The sequence below is a fragment of the Oncorhynchus nerka genome, linkage group LG4 (assembly GCF_034236695.1).
Source record: "Oncorhynchus nerka isolate Pitt River linkage group LG4, Oner_Uvic_2.0, whole genome shotgun sequence".
In the NCBI taxonomy this organism is placed as follows: domain Eukaryota; kingdom Metazoa; phylum Chordata; class Actinopteri; order Salmoniformes; family Salmonidae; genus Oncorhynchus; species Oncorhynchus nerka.
Window position 1 is genome coordinate 10004655 of NC_088399.1, and position 21444 is coordinate 10026098.

General features: G+C 43.7%; 1 protein-coding gene across 1 annotated transcript in view; it reads left to right on the top strand.

Moving 5' to 3' along the window:
* The first annotated feature begins 765 nt into the window (after window positions 1-765).
* Window positions 766-21444, top strand: part of LOC115117757 (ADAM metallopeptidase with thrombospondin type 1 motif, 17) — a 156704-nt gene continuing 136025 nt past the window's right edge. Inside the window, exons 1-7 of the mRNA XM_029646256.2 lie at window positions 766-1137; window positions 1425-1924; window positions 8979-9159; window positions 15686-15858; window positions 16407-16490; window positions 17037-17191; window positions 20995-21038. Of these exons, the coding sequence (XP_029502116.2) occupies window positions 1071-1137; window positions 1425-1924; window positions 8979-9159; window positions 15686-15858; window positions 16407-16490; window positions 17037-17191; window positions 20995-21038 (1204 nt within the window). The 5' untranslated portion in view covers window positions 766-1070. The remainder of the gene's footprint in view (window positions 1138-1424; window positions 1925-8978; window positions 9160-15685; window positions 15859-16406; window positions 16491-17036; window positions 17192-20994; window positions 21039-21444) is intronic.

Here is a 21444-nt window from a genome sequence, read left to right on the forward strand (position 1 = left end):
GGTCCAGGGTGTTAGTGCGTGCTAGCTCTGTCCAGGGTGTTAGTGCGTGCCCTACCGTGTACGTAATCGATCATCTGGGATACTGTAGGATCACATAGAAAGGATATCAGTGGTCTTGCTGACGCTTTCGATAAGCCTATCATCTAGAGAATAATGGAGAAAAAAAAAACTCTATGAAACCCCAGAGTCATTGCTGAAAATGGGTTCTCCTATACACAAACGTACACGTTGTGAAGGGTTAGGAGCATGGGATCAACTGATGATGATGATGATGAATGAATACACAAATAATCACTGCAACCCAGCAGGCTGCTGTTTTTACACAATTATACAGCTCTTTTTATTACACCTATTCTATGAGGAAATCATTCATTGGAAAATATGTTTTGACTATGGTAAAAATCAAACACAGCAGACCTTGGCAATTACCCTTTATTATATGATCCAAAAGATATACAGGTGTCCAAGAAATTAAATGGAAAGAACCAGCATTTGTTCAGTGAGAAGCTAAATGAAAACTCAAACAACTGAACGAAGTGACAACATTTTGACATGAGATGTTTTCATTCAATTTGAGCAAAAATAACTCCAATATATAGATAGCTACAGTAGACAGACAGTAGTTTATTATGCTCCAATTAAATCTGTAAAAAGAAGCCTGCATGTTGTATTTTCTTTTGCACACCTCCTCCCCAATAAATTAAGGAAGCAACTCAACACGTGTGGCTATATTCTTCTCTGGTCTTAGTGCAGTTGAGTAGGCTATTTAGAGCTTGCGGTATTGACTGCTCGAGTGTGCTCTCTACCGCTCAGTGCGCGCTGTCCATACATCAAAATACACTTCTATACAAATCTCTCTCTCTCCTATGCTGACTTTTTGATTTTTACAGTGCAGGATACGGAGTCATTCATTTGGAAACACGTTCATGTGAGAGAGGAGAGAGGCGCATTTACCGGGAGATGGGGGAAAAGTATCAGGCAGCGCATAGACAACACAGAATTTGACTAATGTGCGTGGAGAGCAACTTTGTTTAACGACACTGTAAAGGTTAATTGAACAATAACTGAATATGCATCTAAAGCGCATCTTCAGTCTCCTCCACCAGTTATGTTTTCTTGGAGCATTTGCCATTGCAGGTATATGTGAAACACCTTCAATATGCAGTTTAAACGTTGATTTAGTTCATCAGGTACTCACAAGGCATGGTAACAATTCTCGATGTTTCTCACTGTTATAATTCGCTGAGTTAGCTAATATAGTGATGCGCAGGTGAGACATCACTCAGTAATTTTATTAGAGCAGACAGGCTCATCCATGGGCTACATTTTCTTTGCTCCAGTTGACCTTTCTGAAAAAGACTATAACGACTAATCCTATGGTATTTGCTGTCTTCTTTCTCTCGTTTCCTATTTTTACTCTCCAGATCCACACCCCTTCCAGGAATCCGAGTCCGAAATTATTTTCCCGGAGGTTTTTCCAGATACAGGTCCACCGGCTCCTGATAAACCAAATAGCCGAGAGACTGACGCCAGCGCCGGAGCTCCCGATAAACCAACTAGCCGAGAGACTGACGCCAGCGCCGGGAGCAGCTCTCGGGAGGTTCGTTCCATTTCAAACTGGGAAGAGTACGAATCTCCAGAGCTATACCATTGGGAACCTCAAGGACCGCAAACGGCTGCTTCCACAGGGCTGAGACTCAGAATTCCTGCTTTTGGCAGGGACCTGCACCTCATCCTGAAGAGAGACACTCGATTTCTGTCCCAGAAATTCATGGTGGAGAGGAGACAGAAAGCACAAAAGGCATCTCGGAGCAGTATGCCAGTTTCGTCCGCTGCCAACACAGAAGAGAGAGGATGCTATTACAGCGGAACTGTTCTTAATTACTCAGGATCCATTGCCTCATTCAGCACCTGCGCAGGACTGGTAAATATATCATATTCAAGTCAATAGCATGATTGGCATATTAGTTATGTTTATTGATAGGCCTAAGTGTTATTTGTTGTGTATTTTTTTTTTAAACACAAGCTATGCTTTTGCATGAGAATGTAATAGCCTGTAACACCTGACATTTCCAACATCATACTTCTGAGTTTGCATACTATTAAACAACAACAATAGGGTACATTTCATTTTTGCAATCCAAATACACTGTTTTAGTAGGCTACTGTCTAGACATCCGTTCAAGGCATTCTGGGACGATTCATACATTCAGAGTTGGAGGTATGTGTAGGACAAGGACCATTGAACTCAAACAAACAATATACCCATTGTGACTTGATAGGAATGTTGAAGGTCCCTACCCATTGTGACAGTTTGATAGGAATGTTGAAGTTTCCTACCCATTGTGACAGCTTGATAGGATTTTTGAAGGACCCTAACCATTGTGACAGTTTGATAGGAATGTTGAAGGTTCCCTACCCATTGTGACAGTTTAATAGGGATGTTGAAGGTTCCATACTCATTGTGACAGCTTGATAGGAATGTTGAAGGTTCCCTACCCATTGTGACAGTTTGATAGGGATGTTGAAGGTTCTCTACCCAGTGTGATAGTTTAATAGGGATGTTGAAGGTTCCGTACCCACTGTGACAGCTTGATAGGAATGTTAAAGGTTCTCTACCCATTGTGACAGTTTGATAGGAATGTTGAAGGTTCCCTACCCATTGTGACAGTTTAATAGGGATGTTGAAGGTTCCATACTCATTGTGACAGCTTGATAGGAATGTTGAAGGTTCCCTACCCATTGTGACAGTTTGATAGGGATGTTGAAAATTTCCTACCCATTGTGACAGTTCAATGGGGATGTTGAAGTATGTCTAAAGTGGGAAGGTACTGTAGCTCCTCTGTGTCTCTGTCAGTGAGTGTGTGTGTGTGTGTGTGTGTGTGTGTGTGTGTGTGTGTGTGTGTGTGTGTGTGTGTGTGTGTGTGTGGTGTATTTGTGTTTATATGTGTGTAACTCCATGCATACCGTCTTAGCCTTCGGTGTATCTTTTGAATGTGTGGGAGGTAAACTCTCCAAGGTCCACTGCCTTTTTGGCCCACCCTGCTTTGTGCCGTCTCAGGGCAGACAACATGAACTTCTCCGTGAGCCACAGCACAGAATCATTAGCAGCCCCCTGAGGTTTTAAGGGTGAGCTCCTGTGGTTAGAGAGGCTTGGACTCCGTCTCAACAGTTTGGACCACAGTCCCGGGCTCTGTCTTGTTAACCCGAAACTTCGCCTCACACACATTGAAACATGCAATGAGCTTGGCAAAGGCACGGTATTGCTTTTCCCTTCATTGTTTTCTTCCTTGTTTGTCCATGCGACAACAAGTTCTCAATTAATGAAATATTGCAGTTCATGTGAATTAACTTTTACGATGGCGACGAAACCAGTTGTGTGGTTTTGCAATATTGGTTTTGTTATCGTCTAAATATACCAGTATCTGTGTCTAGTCATTTTGTAGAACCAGTGTACAGTATATGCCATTCTACACCATTGGATCAGTCCACACAACAATGTATCACTGAGAAATATACCACAGCCAGACCTCTGACCTAAGATAAACCGAGTACTGTTTGAAGTGATGGTCTAAGGTTCTGATGCTCACACCACAGTAGAGGCAGCATTAGGAATCTACAACATTGTTGACCTCAGCAGACTCACCAAAGGTGACAGAATTTTTAGGCTAATTTTAGAATGTGACAAACGTTACATAAGTTGACATTTAATCAACCTCTCTCTCTCTCTCTCTCTCTCTCTCTCTCTCTCTCTCTCTCTCTCTCTCTCTCTCTCTGCACTGATACATTTAGTTTCATAGTGTCTACAACTTCTATGCATTCAGGTGTATGGATGTGTATTGTGTGGAGATTAGCATTTACCTAACGTTTCAATGGCATGGCAAGGTTGACTTCACTCCATAGTTCTGCATGTTTGGAAAATGGGTCTCTTTTAAAATACTGAATCATTCAGAAAGTTGACCAAAACTGCTGAAATGTAACGAGCAAAAGAGGATTTGACATGTTGTGTCCTGTATGTCTGTTCGGCAATTATGTTCCAATAATGTTTGATTGACAATAGCAGAGTTGGCCATGGCTCAAATTGCACAAAAGGATGGAGTTGGCGGGGTGATTGACAGGCCGTAAACGGATCGACCTCGACCCTAAGCCCTTGTAATTGGTATAATTACATAGCCATAACACTGCAACAGTAGCCATGTCAGAACTGCGAGGAGGGATAACTGGAGTGAGAAGGAGAAATTGGTTGATAAAAGAATGACCCAAAGACTTAACTCTAGTGCAGAAGTAAAACTCAGTCATGTTGTTCTGCTATGTTCTTGCTGAACTCCACACTGATGCCTTGATGATGTGAAAAGTCCTTTTGAAAATGAAAGGTGGTCAACATAAGGTCAGTGAACCATCCTCAGACGCGTTGCTGAGGGGTCAGTGTAGTCTCACAGACGCAGACGCGTTGCTGAGGGGTCAGTGTAGTCTCACAGACGCAGACGCGTTGCTGAGGGGTCAGTGTAGTCTCACAGACGCAGACGCGTTGCTGAGGGGTCAGTGTAGTCTCACAGACGCAGACCTGTTGTTGAGGGGTCAGTGTAGTCTCACAGACGCAGACGCGTTGCTGAGGGGTCAGTGTAGTCTCACAGACGCAGACGCGTTGCTGAGGGGTCAGTGTAGTCTCACAGACGCAGACCTGTTGTTGAGGGGTCAGTGTAGTCTCACAGACGCAGACGCGTTGCTGAGGGGTCAGTGTAGTCTCACAGACGCAGACGCGTTGCCTCCCACAATGTACCAAAGTTCCAGCATACATGTCTGTACAAGTACCTGTTGAAGTACCTGTATCTTCGTCAGTTGGAATAGAGAAGAAGAGGTGGAACTACGTTAGAGACCGATCCCTTCATGTCCTGCCGTAAACATTCTCGGTAGCTAGCTAGATGAAGCTCGCAGAGGATATTTTCAATGAGTGTGTTTTGCTAGTTAGTGGTTTGCATGCGCCATGACATTAGAGTTACAAGCTTAAAACCACTGACTGGCATGATTCCCAGACCTAGTGTTGTTGCCCTAGGTCTGGGATCTCTGAGACTAGGGTCAGTAAGGCTTGAAGTGATCATGCCTTGCCCTCGGTCCATCTCTGCCCACATTTTCTCCTCATCAGCCCAATTTCTTTTAATCGGGCAACACCAATGGCTTGTTTAGTCTGCGCAAATCATCAAACCTAAATGAACCCAAACCAAATATGCCTTCACCATCGGCCTATCCTCTCCCTTCACCCCCCTCCAGCAACACTCCCCTCCTGACCCTCCTCCTTCTTTCCAAACATCAGGTAATCCCTCCGGGGGTTTGTTGGAGAGTTCCTCGTAATTTTTTCACCACGTTTGGAGAATAGTGCCGAGGGGAATGGGTGCATATGGACAATTTGAGGTTATGGAGCTTGCAATGAGAGCTGGGGAGCTGTGGGTGTTGGGGAGGTAGTGGGGAACTCTAGGTAGTGGGGAGTTCTAGGTAGTGGGGTCCTCTAGGTAGTGGGGAGTTCTAGGTAGTGGGGAACTCTAGGTAGTGGGGAGCTCTAGGTAGTGGGGAGCTCTAGGTAGTGGGGAGTTCTAGGTAGTGGGGAGCTCTAGGTAGTGGGGAGGTAGTGGGGAGCTCTAGGTAGTGGGCAACTCTAGGTAGTGGGGAGCTCTAGGTAGTGGGGAGCTCTAGGTAGTGGGGAACTCTAGGTAGTGGGGAACTCTAGGTAGTGGGGAACTCTAGGTAGTGGGGAGCTCTAGGTAGTGGGGAGGTACTGGGGAACTCCAGGTATTGGGGTCCTCTAGGTAGTAGGGAGCTCTAGGTAGTGGGGAGTTCTAGGTAGTGGGGAGGTCTAGGTAGTGGGGAGGTAGTGGGGAGTTCTAGGTAGTGGGGAGTTAGTGGGGAACTCCAGGTATTGGGGTCCTCTAGGTAGTGGGGAGGTAGTGGGGAGCTCTAGGTAGTGGGGAGCTCTAGGTAGTGGGGAGTTCTAGGTAGTGGGGAGTTCTAGGTAGTGGGGAGGTCTAGGTAGTGGGGAGGTAGTGGGAAGCTTTAGGTAGTGGGGAGGTAGTTGGGAGCTCTAGGTAGTGGGGAGCTCTAGGTAGTGGGGAGGTAGTTGGGAGCTCTAGGTAGTGGGGAGCTCTAGGTAGTGGGGAGGTAGTGGGGAGCTCTAGGTAGTGGGGAACTCTAGGTAGTGGGAAGGTAGTGGGGAACTCTATGTAGTGGGGAGCTCTAGGTAGTGGGAAGGTAGTGGGGAGCTCTAGGTAGTGGGGAGCTCTAGGTAGTGGGGAGCTCTAGGTAGTGGGGAGGTAGTGGGGAGCTCTAGGTAGTGGGGAGGTAGTGGGGAACTCCAGGTATGGGGGTCCTCTAGGTAGTAGGGAGGTAGTGGGGAGGTAGTGGGGAGCTCTAGGTAGTGGGGAGCTCTATGTAGTGGGGAGGTAGTGGGGAACTCCAGGTATTGGGGAGGTAGTGGGGAGCTCTAGGTATTGGAGAGGTAGTGGGGAGCTCTAATTAGTGGAGAGCTCTAGGTAGTAGGGACCTCTAGGTGGTGGAGATCTCTGGGTAGTAGGGAGCTCAAGGTAGTTGGGAGCTCTAGGTAGTAGGGAGATCTAGGTAGTGGTGAGGTAGTGGGGATCTCTAGGTAGTAGGGAGCTCTAGGTAGTGGTGAGATAGTGGGGTCCTCTAGGTAGTGGGGATCTCTAGGTAGTAGGGAGCTCTAGGTAGTGGGGAACTCTAGGTAGTGGTGAGATAGTGGGGTCCTCGAGGTAGTGGGGAGCTCTAGGTAGTGGGGAGGTAGTGGGGAGCTCTAGGTAGTGGGGAACTCTAGGTAGTGGGAAGGTAGTGGGGAACTCTAGGTAGTGGGGAGCTCTAGGTAGTGGGGAACTCTAGGTAGTGGGGAGCTCTAGGTAGTGGGAAGGTAGTGGGGAGCTCTAGGTAGTGGGGAACTCTAGGTTGTGGGGAGATCTCTAGGCAGTAGGGAGGTAGTGGGGAGCATTAGGTAGTGGGGAGCTCTAGGTAGTGGGGAGCTTTAGGTAGTGGGGTGCTCTAGGTAGTTGGGAACTCTAAGTAGTGGGGAGCTCTAGGTAGTGGGGAGCTCTAGGTAGCTGGAAGGTAGTGGGGAGTTCTATGTAGTGGGCAGCTCTAGGTAGTGGGGAGCTCTAGGTAGTGGGGAGGTCTAGGTAGTGGGGAACTCGAGGTAGTGGGGAGATCTCTAGGCAGTAGGGAGGTAGTGGGGAGGTAGTGGGGAGCATTAGGTAGTGGGGAGCTCTAGGTAGTGGGGAACTCGAGGTAGTGGGGAGATCTCTAGGTAGTAGGGAGCTCTAGGTAGTAGGGAGATCTAGGTAGTGGTGAGGTAGTGGGGTCCTTTAGGTAGTGGAGAGATAGTGGGGAGCTCTAGGTAGTGGTGAGGTAGTGGGGAGCTCTAATTAGTGGAGAGCTCTAGGTAGTAGGGAGCTCTAGGTGGTTGGGAGCTCTAGGTAGTAGGGAGATCTAGGTAGTGGTGAGATAGTGGGGTCCTCTAGGTAGTGGGGTCCTCTAGGTAGTGGGGAGCTCTAGGTAGTAGGGACCTCTAAGTAGTGGTGAGGTAGTGGGGAGCTCTAGGCAGTGGGGAACTCTAGGTAGTAGGGAGCTCTAGAAAGTGGTGAGGTAGTGGGGAACTCTAGGTCGTGGAGAGCTCTAGGTTGTGGGGAGCACTAGTTAGTTGTGAGCTCTAGGTAGTGGGGGAGCTCTAGGTAGTGGGGAGCTCTAGGTAGTAGGGAACTCTAAGTAGTGGGGAGCTCTAGGTTGTAGGGAAGTAGTGGAGAACTCTAGGTAGTGGGGAGCTCTATGTAGTGGGAAATTCTACGTAGGAAATTCTACAGTCAGTTTTGAGAATGACACAAATGTTAATTTTCACAAAGTTTGCTGCTTCAGTGTCTTTAGATATTTTTGTCAGATGTTACTATGGGATACTGAAGTATAATTACAAGCATTTCATAAGTGTCAAAGGCTTTTATTGACAATTACATGAAGTTGATGCAAAGAGTCAATATTTGCAGTGTTGCCCCTTCTTTTCAAGACTTCTGCAATCCTCCGTGGCATGTAGATGTCTCTGCCTCATGGCATGTATCCAAGCCTTCAGGGCTGGGGTTCCATGGTTCTGGGGTTCCATGGTTCTGGGGTTTTGGGGTTCCATGGTTCTGGGGTTCCGTGGTTCTGTGTAGTGTGTTTAGCCGGGAGGTTCAGAGAAATGCCACAACCACTTCAAACTCTGCACGGAAGTGGGAAACCTGACTAGCGTTCACACCTACCAATGAGAATGCTGCTCCTTATTGCTCAGAGAGAGACGCTGTGAACGTACTGAGAAGGACAAACACAGTGCAGTGTGTATCGTTTGACATGAACTGACGTCAGGCAGTCAGCTTGCTTATGAAATGTCAGTGTATATCAGGCTGATGACATGGTCAGTACAGCGACAACACAGCAGGCTCAAGTGATGAGTGACTGAAATGTTTAGGTCTTTGCATTCAAATGTCATCTGCATTTGTTGCTGTACGTTCATCTCTCATTCATAATTAAGCCAGGTGTTCTCTTAGATGTAATTAGGGAGAGAGAGAGAAAGAGGCTTTACCATCATGAATACCTCATGGCTCTACTGTACAGTTTGAAGACATTTTTCCCCCAGACACAAATCAGCACCTATTGTGCGTCCCGTGTGTCTCAGTTGATAGAGGATGGGTGGTTGTAACTCCACAGTTGTGGGTTCGTTTCCCATGGTGGGCCAGTATGAACTCACTACTGTAAGTTGCTCTGGATAGGTGTCTGCTAAAATGTAAATGTATTTTTGATGCCTAGATTGATATGCTGCTGTGCTCTCCTACAATATCTCCCCTCCTTTGTCAGTGGGTGAAGTTTAAGATGGATGCGCTGTCATCAGATGATCAGGAAAAAATGCGGTTTGAGTGCAAGCCATGATCTCTGTTCTGTCTCGTCCATTTTATTTGCAGATGGGCTTCATTCAACTCAATGGAGACTTCCTCTACATCGAGCCTGTCAATAAAACGCTGGCCGTCACGGGACAGGCCCACCGCGTGTACAGGAGGAAGCGCTCCACCACCGAGGAGAGACAGACAGACAAGCAGACGACAGACAAACAGACAAGCAGCAACTATTGTGGAGTCATTCCAGGTGGGCTACCTCCAGCTTGTGCTGCAGACACATTATTGATGAAGATGTTCCCCTTTCGGAACGCTGAAGTTATTAAAGGGATAGTGCACTTTTTAAGATTTAGGGTAACCTCCAAATCCAAAATAAGGAAAGAAAAGTTTACGTTTTGGATTAAAATTGGTTTAAGGATTATTGGTCTGCACTGCCTGTTATGAAGATCCCACAGGGATCCTATTAAATTACTTTAGGGGCTATGCAGTGTTGTGGAAGCTACTCTAAAAATGCAGTCTACCACTCTACCAATTACTTCACACTGGAAGAAGTTACGCTACATTAAAGCTACCCTTAAGAAATATATAGTTTACTTAACTAAAGTTACTTTGAAAAATATGTTGACCACATCCAATCTAAATCTGAAATATTGTAGACTACAAATTGCAAGAAGAGATCACTCTGGAGTCAGATGTTAACAGAATGTGTAACTTAGCCTAGTAAATACAACAACTATGTTTCAAGTGAGAATAAGGCAGGTCTGATGCCAAAACAGAAAGGAAATTATTGCCTAAATCACCCATATTTTATTATTTTTTTGCAAAGAAAATTGTGTGAACCTCCAGTAGTTAGCTACACCACTACATGGCTACTGTAAACATTACCTAGATTTTAATTAAGTACAACTACCACCAAGCTACTGCAAAATGTAGTTAAAATACTAGTTGAACTACATGAAGTGCCCTACTCCAACATTGTGGCTATGTCATCAATAAATCCTCAAAGTTCCAGAATGGTGTGATAATGGCAGCCATTTTGGCCAGGGAAATTTCCAAACCAGTCTAATTGACCCTTTGCTAAGGCCCGCCCCTCTTGGAAACTTTTGCAAACTGTTGCAAAATTGCCCATTCAACCACTGGCGAAATCCCCTCACAATGATCTCAAACTGTGTTTCTAATACACAATGAAATTAAACACAGACTACCCCATGCTAATCAGGAAACTCTTGGATATGTTGTGGACTGTCATTACAATTGCATCACAGGAACCTGGTAAAATGTTTTATGTAGTGTAGCTAGCAACTGTGAATGGCTCAGAATCCACTAAACATGCAGTCAAAGCTATAAGCACTTTTGGAACTAACCAGTGCGTTCAACTTCTTTACGGATGTCGACTGCAGATGGGAATTGTATTCAAAGCATTGCTCACTTAGCTAGCTTACAACATTTTTTTAGAAAACAAATTAAATTGAGTGTCTAGCTAGCGTTAGCAACATTTGGTGGTCAATGAGACTGAGAGAGCTAGCTAACCAGCTGAGCTAGCAAACAATGTAACAAAAATATAATTTTGGATTCAAAAAATACTCCATCAACAGGCTCTGCATTTCAGGAATCACAATAGCAAGTACTCCTGGTCCACTATAAAATGATTTAGCCATTTTTAGCACAGTTTTTGCCATAGCCCTCACTGGCTTTCATGCGTTTTTAACTTGAGTTTGTCCGAAGTGTCGGCCTCAACGACAGTTGGTATTCATTGGTGCACTGCGATTGGTTGCCCACAAGATGACAAGATGGTGCTGACAGAAATGGTTCCCATGTTGCTCGCTCCTAGCCAACTTTGCAGTATATATATATATATATTGGGGTTATTTCTATTATTATTTTCTCAGAATGTTTCTTGCTGAAAATAACTTTTGGATATTAGATTGGCGTTCACTCACCAGCATTTCGACCAGAAATGACTCTTTCCACAATTGGATCCTTTGTTTGTACCCCCCAAGGCAATTCCACTGATCCCAGGGGTTGCTACAAGATGCCGTCGACAGAGAAGAGGAATTCGGAGTGTGCTTTTAATCCCACTTAGGAAGCGTGCATAGCATCCACCATTTTAAAATATATTACTTGCTAATGTGCAGTGCCTGGACATTAAAGTATGTGAGCTCAGGGCAAGGATCTCCTTCCAGAGAGACATCAGGGACTGTAACATACTTTGTTTCATGGAATCATGGCTCTCTCTGGATATACTGTCCCCGTCCATACAGCCAGCGGGGTCTCCATACATCGCCCGGACAGGAAAAAATAACTCTCCGGTAAAAATAACACATTCAGTCTCTCCCTGTTGTCCCCACTTGCTACAAGATGTCCACCATTGTTCCTGTACCCAAGAAAACGAAGGTAACTGACCTAAATACTATCGCTATGTAACATTCACTTCTGTCGTCATGAAGTGCTTTGAGAGGCTAGTTAAGGATCATATCACATCCACCTTACCTGACACCCTAGACCCACTACAATTTGCATACCGCCCTAAGATCCACGGATGATGCAATCACAATCGCCATCGCACTGCACACTTCCCTATCCCATCTGGACAAGAGGAATACATATGTAAGAATGCTGTTCATTGACTACAGCTCAAGCTCATCACTAAGCTCGGGGCCCTGGGTCTGAACCCCACCCTGTGCAACTGGGTCCTGGACTTCCTGATGAGCCGACCCCAGGTGGTGAAGGTAGGAAACAACACCTCCGCTATGCTGATCTTCAACACGGGGGACCCACCGGGGTGGTGCTCTGCCCCCTCCTGTACACCCTGTTTACTCATGACTGTGTGACCATGCACGTCTCCAACTTAATCATCAAGTTTGCAGACGAAACAACAGTGGTAGGACCGATTACCAACAAAATAAACGAGCCGATCATGGACTTCAGGAGACAGCAGAGAGAGCATGCCCCCATCCACATCGACGGGGCCGCAGTGGAGGGGGTGAAAAGCTCATCGGAGTACAGATCACTGACAAGCTGAAATGGTCCATCCAAACAGACAGACTGTGTTGAAGACAAGACCCTCACAAACTTCTACAGATGCACCATTAAGAGCTTCCTGCCAGGTTGCCTGGTACGGTGATGCATTTCCTCCTTTCAGTTATGCAGGGAAATAAAAGTAACGCATGTGATATGGCAGAAATTGTGTAACAGAAATATTGTCAAACCAAAATTTGTCATATAATTATAAATACAGTTTAGACAGGATTTCTACAAATGTTCGGTATAAATATCCTCTAAAATACAATATGATTCAATATCAGTACTTCCTGCATTTACAATAATGTCTAAGTCCTATCATCAACAGACTTAAGCCAGTGTATGGCTGTGTATTGACTACATTGTTTGTATGGAATGTTGGCATATTGGAAGTTCATTTGAAAAATGTGATGGAATCCTTCCACTAAAACTCGTTGGCTAGCTAGCTAATAAATATACTGTGAAGATACTCTTCAAATTCATTGTTTTGCATATTGTAATATCTTATCACAGCACTGGCTGACCATGGTTGACCAACTTCTTTACCAAAATGGCTGATCTTTTATACTGTCAGAACATAGTTCATGTCCATTCTAGTATTCCTAATTCTATGAACGATCTACAAGTACACAAATGTATTTTGAAGTTATATTTTTCTGTGTATTTAAGTAATGATACTACTACTAATAATGGACCTTGTAGAACATGTTTGTCTGGTATAATGGGCCTTGTAGAACATGTTTGTCTGGTATAATGGGCCTTGTAGAACATGTTTGTCTGGTATAATGGGCCTTGTAGAACATGTTTGTCTGGTATAATGGGCCTTGTAGAACATGTTTGTCTGGTATAATGGGCCTTGTAGACCATGTTTGTCTGGTATAATGGGCCTGTAGAACATGTTAGTCTGGTATAATGGGCCCTGTAGAACATGTTAGTCTGGTATAATGGGCCTTGTAGAACATGTTTGTCTGGTATAATGGGCCTTGTAGAACATGTTTGTCTGGTATAATGGGCCTGTAGAACATGTTAGTCTGGTATAATGGGCCCTGTAGAACATGTTAGTCTGGTATAATGGGCCTTGTAGAACATGTTTGTCTGGTATAATGGGCCTTGTAGAACATGTTTGTCTGGTATAACTGGTCAGTAAAGGAAAGGAAATCCACTCCAGATGAGGTCAATGTGTGTGGACTTTCTGTCTACTACCCATTTTCAAAATAAGTGTGTGCTGACCAATAAAGTCACCCTATAACTAACCACTATTTCACATGTATGGGCGTACGTTTCAGTTACAGATACTAGACAGTTACATGGAGTTACATGGAACTACAGTGTCAATACACTTGTAGCTGATTTGAAACAGAATCTGACCAGTTTAATTTGACAAAAATTCCACCCATTGTTCTGTGTTCCTTTGTTATACTGATTATACTGGTTATACTAGTTACCATGTTATACTGACTAGTTACACTATGATTATTCTAGTTACCATGTTACTGACTAGTTATACTCTGGTTATACTAGTTACCGTGTTATGCTGACTAGTATAGTCTGGTTATACTAGTTACCATGTTATGCTGACTAGTATAGTCTGGTTATACTAGTTACCATGTTATACTGACTAGTTACACTCTGGTTATACTAGTTGCCATGTTATACTGACTAGTTGTACTCTGGATATTATAGTTACCATGTTATACTGACTAGTTACACTCTGGTTATACTAGTTACCATGTTACACTGACTAGTTACACTCTGGTTATACTAGTTACCATGTTATACTGACTAGTTACACTCTGGTTATACTAGTTACCATGTTATACTGACTAGTTACACTCTGGTTATACTAGTTACCATGTTACTGACTAGTTACACTATGATTATACTAGTTACCATGTTACTGACTAGTTACACTCTGGTTATACTAGTTACCATGTTATGCTGACTAGTATAGTCTGGTTATACTAGTTAACATGTTATACTGACTAGTTACACTCTGGTTATACTAGTCACCATGCTATACTGACTAGTTGTACTCTGGATATTGTAGTTACCATGTTATACTGACTAGTTACACTCTGGTTATACTAGTCACCATGTTATACTGACTAGTTGTACTCTGGATATTATAGTTACCATGTTATACTGACTAGTTACACTCTGGTTATACTATTTACCATGTTATACTGACTAGTTACACTCTGGTTATACTAGTTACCATGTTATACTGACTAGTTACACTATGATAATACTGGTTACCATGTTACTGACTAGTTACACTCTGGTTATACTAGTTACCGTGTTATGCTGACTAGTATAGTCTGGTTATACTAGTTACCATGTTATACTGACTAGTTACACTCTGGTTATACTAGTTACCATGTTATACTGACTAGTTGTACTCTGGATATTATAGTTACCATGTTATACTGACTAGTTACACTCTGGTTATACTATTTACCATGTTATACTAACTAGTTACACTCTGGTTATACTAGTTACCATGTTATACTGACTAGTTACACTCTGGTTATACTAGTTACCATGTTATACTGACTAGTTACACTCTGGTTATACTAGTTAACAATGTTATACTGACTACTTACACTCGGGTTATACTAGTTACCATGTTATACTGACTAGTTGTACTCTGGATATTATAGTTACCATGTTATACTGACTAGTTACACTCTGGTTATTAGTTACCATGTTACACTGACTAGTTACACTCTGGTTATACTAGTTACCATGTTATACTGACTAGTTACACTCTGGTTATACTAGTTACCATGTTACACTGACTAGTTACACTCTGGATATTATAGTTACCATGTTATACTGACTAGTTACACTCTGGTTATTATAGTTACCATGTTATACTGACTAGTTACACTCTGGTTATACTAGTTAACAATGTTATACTGACTACTTACACTCGGGTTATACTCTAGTAACTACATGGGCTAACACTATTTGAATAGGAATTACATAAGGACTCCATAACACATTCATAAGGACTCCATAACACATTCATAAGGACTCCATAACACATTCATAAGGACTCCATAACACATTCATAAGGACTCCATAACACATTCATAAGGACTCCATAACACATTAAAATGACTCCATAACACATTCATAAGGACTCCATAACACATTCATAAGGACTCCATAACACATTCATAAGGATTACATAACACATTAAAATGACTCCATAACACATTCATAAGGACTCCATAACACATTCATAAGGACTCCATAACACATTCATAAGGACTCCATAACACATTCATAAGGATTACATAACACATTAAAATGACTCCATAACACATTCATAAGGACTCCATAACACATTCATAAGGACTCCATAACACATTCATAAGGACTCCATAACACATTCATAAGGACTCCATAACACATTCATAAGGACTCCATAACACATTCATAAGGACTCCATAACACATTCATAAGGACTCCATAACACATTCATAAGGACTCCATAACACATTCATAAGGACTCCATAACACATTCATAAGGACTCCATAACACATTCATAAAAACTCCATAACACATTCATAAGGACTCCATAACACATTCATAAGGACTCCATAACACATTAAAATGACTCCATAACACATTCATGAGCAGTACACAAGCATTTATGTAATGCCTACGTCAACAACCACAATTTGACTACAGGGCGTTATGGGAAGCGTCACAATAAGCGTTGTCATTTTTCTCTGTTTATTTACAGAAAGACAGAAGAGTAAGAACAGGAAGCCGTCTGAGGGAGGCAGAGGGAAACGGTACTTGTATAAACTACTCCACGAGTATAACGTGGAGACTGTGGTGGTGGCCGACCCAGCTATGGTCAGCTACCACGGCTCAGAGGCAGCCAAACGATTCATCCTCACCATCATGAATATGGTATGTGTACAGACTTACATAGAACCTACTATGAATATATTGTACTATACATATACAATCATTTAATAAGATATCTATGGGTATGTGTCTCTGTTCTCTGGTCCTGTCCAGAAACAACCTACCCCTTAAACCATGGGTGTCAAACATACAGCCCGCGGGTGGTTTGAGTAAAATAACTAAAAACCAAATGGAAACTGTGTATAAATGATCATGGACCTACATTCATACAGTGTCTTGACTTTGTGCAGCTAATAATCACCCAAATGAAAGCCAGACAGTCAGGGAGCATAGACAATTCCCCCCAAAACGATGGGATAGAGGACACATTAGTTGAAGACCGAATGTGGCCCCCGGGACACCCCTGCCCTAACCCTACCTCTATCCCCCTGTACTTTCCTGGTCCTGTCCAGAAACCACCTCTAAAACCCCTACCCTAGGCACTTGAATACAACTGAAAGGATGGGATAGGTATGTTGTTGCTATACAGCGACATCATTTTGTTGCTGTGTTATTACAAGGGTTTTAAATAATATCCATTCCTTTTGCAGGTTTTCAACTTGTTTCAGCACAAGAGCCTGGGAATACAGATTAATATCAGATTGACTAAACTTGTGCTGCTTCACGAAACACCAGTAAGAAACATCATGCTAACACTACTTAAATTGTACAGTATGAGACATAACCTACAAGTAGAGTAACACAGAATAACTTAACTTCTATATTCTACAACAAGGTTGATTTTATTTCCAATGTCATGTCATGAATACATCATAAGCAGTCAGGTCAAAACAATGAATAACATTTCTATCTGTCTGTCTGTCTGTCTGTCTGTCTGTCTGTCTGTCTGTCTGTCTGTCTGTCTGTCTGTCTGTCTGTCTGTCTGTCTGTCTGTCTGTCTGTCTGTCTGTCCGTCTGTCTCTGTCTCTGTCTGTCTGTCTGTCTCATGTCTGTCTGTCTCATGTCTGTCTGTCTGTCTGTCTGTCTGTCTGTCTGTCTGTCTGTCTGTCTCTGTCTCTGTCTGTCTCTGTCTGTCTGTCTGTCTCATGTCTGTCTGTCTGTCTCTGTCTGTCTCATGTCTGTCTGTCTGTCTGTCTGTCTCTTTCTGTCTCTGTCTGTCTGTCTGTCTCTGTCTGTCTGTCTGTCTGTCTGTCTGTCTGTCTGTCTGTCTGTCTGTGCAGTCAGACATGTACATTGGTCACCATGGTGAGAAGATGCTGGAGAGTTTCTGTCGTTGGCAGCAGGAGGAGTATGGGAAGAAGAGCGTGATGTCAGACTTCAGCACTCGGTGGAGGGAGGACCTACCCTCTGTGGACACGGCCATTCTAATCACACGGTACTGTGTCCATTGCAAGCACTGTTCAAAGAAAATAAATAGATACCCACACACACACTCCCATATATTTTATTTCTGTGCAATTTGTTCGACCTGTTTAATCTATTTATTTTCTATTATGTAATCTTTTGAATCCTGTACCTGGAAAATTGCTGGATGTGCGTGCATTACTTTTAAACATGTACTGGTCATTTATCCCCAAAGTGTCCAGGCAGGTCTGATCTCCTGCAGCCGTGACATACATTTAGAACACACCCAACAGGCCAGCCATTGGTCACGTCACCTGCCCATCAACACCTTTACCCATTCCACTGTCCAATACCTAGGTAGTACTGCAAAATTATAAACAGACTCCGCTTTCGAAAGGTCAGTTCCTACAAGTAGCTATTCATACAGTACCAGTCAAAAGTGTGGACACACCTATTCATTCAAGGGTTTTTCTTTATTTTGACTATTTTCTACATTGTAGAATAATAGTGAAGACATCAAAACTTTGAAATAGAACATATGGAATCATGTAGTAGCAAAAAAAGTGCTAAACAAATCCAAAATAATTGTATATTTGAGATTCTTCAAAGTAGCTTCCCTCTGCCTTGATTACAGCTTTGCACACTCTTGGCATTCTCTCAACCAGCTTCATGAGGTAGTCACCTGGAATGCATTTCAAATTAACAGGTGTGCCTTATTAAAAGCTAATTTGTGGAATTTATTTCCTTCTTAATGCAACTTGGGAATAATGAGAACTTGGGAAGGTTGAACACCAGACGGGCTGCGGCGTTCTGGATGAGTTGTAGGGGTTTAATGGCACAGGCAGGGAGCCCAGCCAACAGCGAGTTGCAGTAATCCAGACGGGAGATGACAAGTGCCTGGATTAGGACCTGCGCCGCTTCCTGTGTGAGGCAGGGTCGTACTCTGCGGATGTTGTAGAGCATGAACCTACAGGAACGGGCCACCGCCTTGATGTTATTTGAGAACGACAGGGTGTTGTCCAGGATCACGCCAAGGTTCTTAGCGCTCTGGGAGGAGGACACAATGGAGTTGTCAACCGTGATGGCGAGATCATGGAACGGGCAGTCCTTCCCCGGGAGGAAGAGCAGCTCCGTCTTGCCGAGGTTCAGCTTGAGGTGGTGATCCGTCATCCACACTGATATGTCTGCCAGACATGCAGAGATGCGATTCGCCACCTGGTCATCAGAAGGGGGAAAGGAGAAGATTAATTGTGTGTCGTCTGCATAGCAATGATAGGAGAGACCATGTGAGGTTATGACAGAGCCAAGTGACTTGGTGTATAGCGAGAATAGGAGAGGGCCTAGAACAGAGCCCTGGGGGACACCAGTGGTGAGAGCACGTGGTGAGGAGACAGATTCTCGCCACGCCACCTGGTAGGAGCGACCTGTCAGGTAGGACGCAATCCAAGCGTGGGCCGCGCCGGAGATGCCCAACTCGGAGAGGGTGGAGAGGAGGATCTGATGGTTCACAGTATCGAAGGCAGCCGATAGGTCTAGAAGAATGAGAGCAGAGGAGAGAGAGTTAGCTTTAGCAGTGCGGAGCGCCTCCGTGATACAGAGAAGAGCAGTCTCAGTTGAATGACTAGTCTTGAAACCTGACTGATTTGGATCAAGAAGGTCATTCTGAGAGAGATAGCGGGAGAGCTGGCCAAGGACGGCACGTTCAAGAGTTTTGGAGAGAAAAGAAAGAAGGGATACTGGTCTGTAGTTGTTGACATCGGAGGGATCGAGTGTAGGTTTTTTCAGAAGGGGTGCAACTCTCGCTCTCTTGAAGACGGAAGGGACGTAGCCAGCGGTCAGGGATGAGTTGATGAGCGAGGTGAGGTAAGGGAGAAGGTCTCCGGAAATGGTCTGGAGAAGAGAGGAGGGGATAGGGTCAAGCGGGCAGGTTGACCCTGTCATGAGGTATTAACAGAGAGACCTCCATGTCATGAGGTATTAATTAACAGAGATTAACAGAGAGACCTATTAACAGCGAGACCTCCATGTCATGAGGTATTAACAGAGAGACCTCCATGTCATGAGGTATTAATTAACAGAGATTAACAGAGAGACCTATTAACAGCGAGACCTCCATGTCATGAGGTATTAACAGAGAGACCTCCATGTCATGAGGTATTAACAGAGAGACCTCCATGTCATGAGGTATTAACAGAGAGACCTCCATGTCATGAGGTATTAATTAACAGAGATTAACAGAGAGACCTATTAACAGCGAGACCTCCATGTCATGAGGTATTAACACAGAGACCCCTTTATTTAACTAGGCAAGTCAGAATAAGAACAAATTCTTATTTACAATGACGGCCTACCCCGGCCAAACCCTAACCCGGACGACACTGGGCCAATTGTGCACCGCCCTATGGGACGAGGTATGTCATGAGGTATTAACAGAGAGACCTTCATGTTTTGAGGTATTAACAGAGAGAGGACTCAGTCAACTTCATGGGAAAGTATTTCGGCACTCGATGCTGACTCAGAACATGCAGTCTTTTTGGTTTTCATTTCAATTAAGCTGTTAATGGGCAGTGATCACGTACGACCCACTGTGTCCCAAATAGCCCTCTATTCCCTATATAGTGCACTACCTTTAACCAGTTCCTTGGGAATAGGATGCCATTTGGGACTAAGCTTTTGAATTATTTGGCCAGTCAAATTATCCGTCCAGTTTAGCTTTAAATCCCCTCCGAAAAGAGCTGGCTGGAGTCAGAATCTGATTCGGACCTGTTGATAGGTCTCAGCGCTCTGATGGGTGATTCTGAGCAAGCAGGTGTTTGATGTTGGCGCAGCGCGGAACGTTGTCAGATAAAAGAGCTGGCCCCATTCCCCTCAGAGGGTTAGTGTGAATGGTTAGGGTCTCGTCAGAGGGTTAGTGTGGTGGGTTAGGGCCTCCTCAGAGAGATAGTGGGGAGTGTTTGGGTCCCTTCAGAGGGTTAGTGTGACACATTCCCACCTGTGTTTGTGCTAAATGCATTTGTCACTGTCGTACGGTAGACTCGCGTGTGCACATACTCACGTGTACACACACACATACACACACACACTCTCTCTCACACACACACACACACACATACTGACTGAGCGTTTGGCGTGCAAGACACACACACCAAGGGTTTATCCTGAAAAGACTGAGAACATGAGTAACATCTGCCAAAGGGAAAAGTTATCATTATCATAATAATGATAAATAGTTCTCCTGCGGTTCATTTCAAAAATCAAGACAAAGACTGAAGAGACCAGTCCTTCACGAGACCATTTCTCTTCACCTGAAAATACAGCCAAGTCAAATCTGAAGCCATAACAATACCTCATGTACTGAACTATAATAAACCCGTTCAATCCCTTTTCTATGGAGATTAAATAGAAATGGGCTAAGGTACATACCTTATATGGTACCTGTAGTTCACCATAAACACACACAAGCACCGCACACACGCCCTCATCCTCGACCACACAGCTACACAGTCATGTGTGAGAGCTGGGGTTAGGTTCCTGAGGCGTTGCCTTTATAGAGGTCACAACCTTTGCCAGCCCCACCCCCAAGTTCTCCCTTCTGAATTTGAGACATAACTCTCAATTAACCCCCTATAGCAGCTTTGAGGATTTGAGGATCGATGACTGCTCCTATATCCCCTGCTAATCCACGGTACTTGGTCTACTCTGCCACCGGAGGGGATAAGCAGGCCTTGATGCCTCTCTACTGAGCCATACCAATCAAGTGGGCAAGGCGGATCAGAGCATCAAATTGGCTTTTCCCAGGTGAATGTTGACGTTTCTTTGTGTTTTATGTTGCAGGAAGGATTTCTGCGTGCATAAAGATGAACCCTGTGACACTGTAGGTGAGTGGGATTACAGCTCTCCCTGTGTTTGTCTGTGTCTGCAAGCATGTGTGTATCAGTGTGCCAAAGCAAAGTGTAACCTACTAGTTTATAGTTAGTGTTAATAGGTAATAATTAGTAGTGTTAATAGTTGATAGTTAGTAGTGTTACTAGGTACTAGTTTATAGTTAGTGTTAATAGTTTATAGTTAGTGTTAATAGTTTATAGTTAGTAGTGTTAATAGTTAATAATTTATAGTTAGTGTTAATAGTTTATAGTTAGTGTAAATGGTTGATAGTTAGTAGTGTTAATAGTTTATAGGTAGTAGTGTTAATAGTTGATCGTTAGTAGTGTTAAAAGCTACTTGTTTATAGTTAGTAGTGTTAATAGTTTATAGTTAGTAGTGTTAATAGTTTATAGTTAGTGT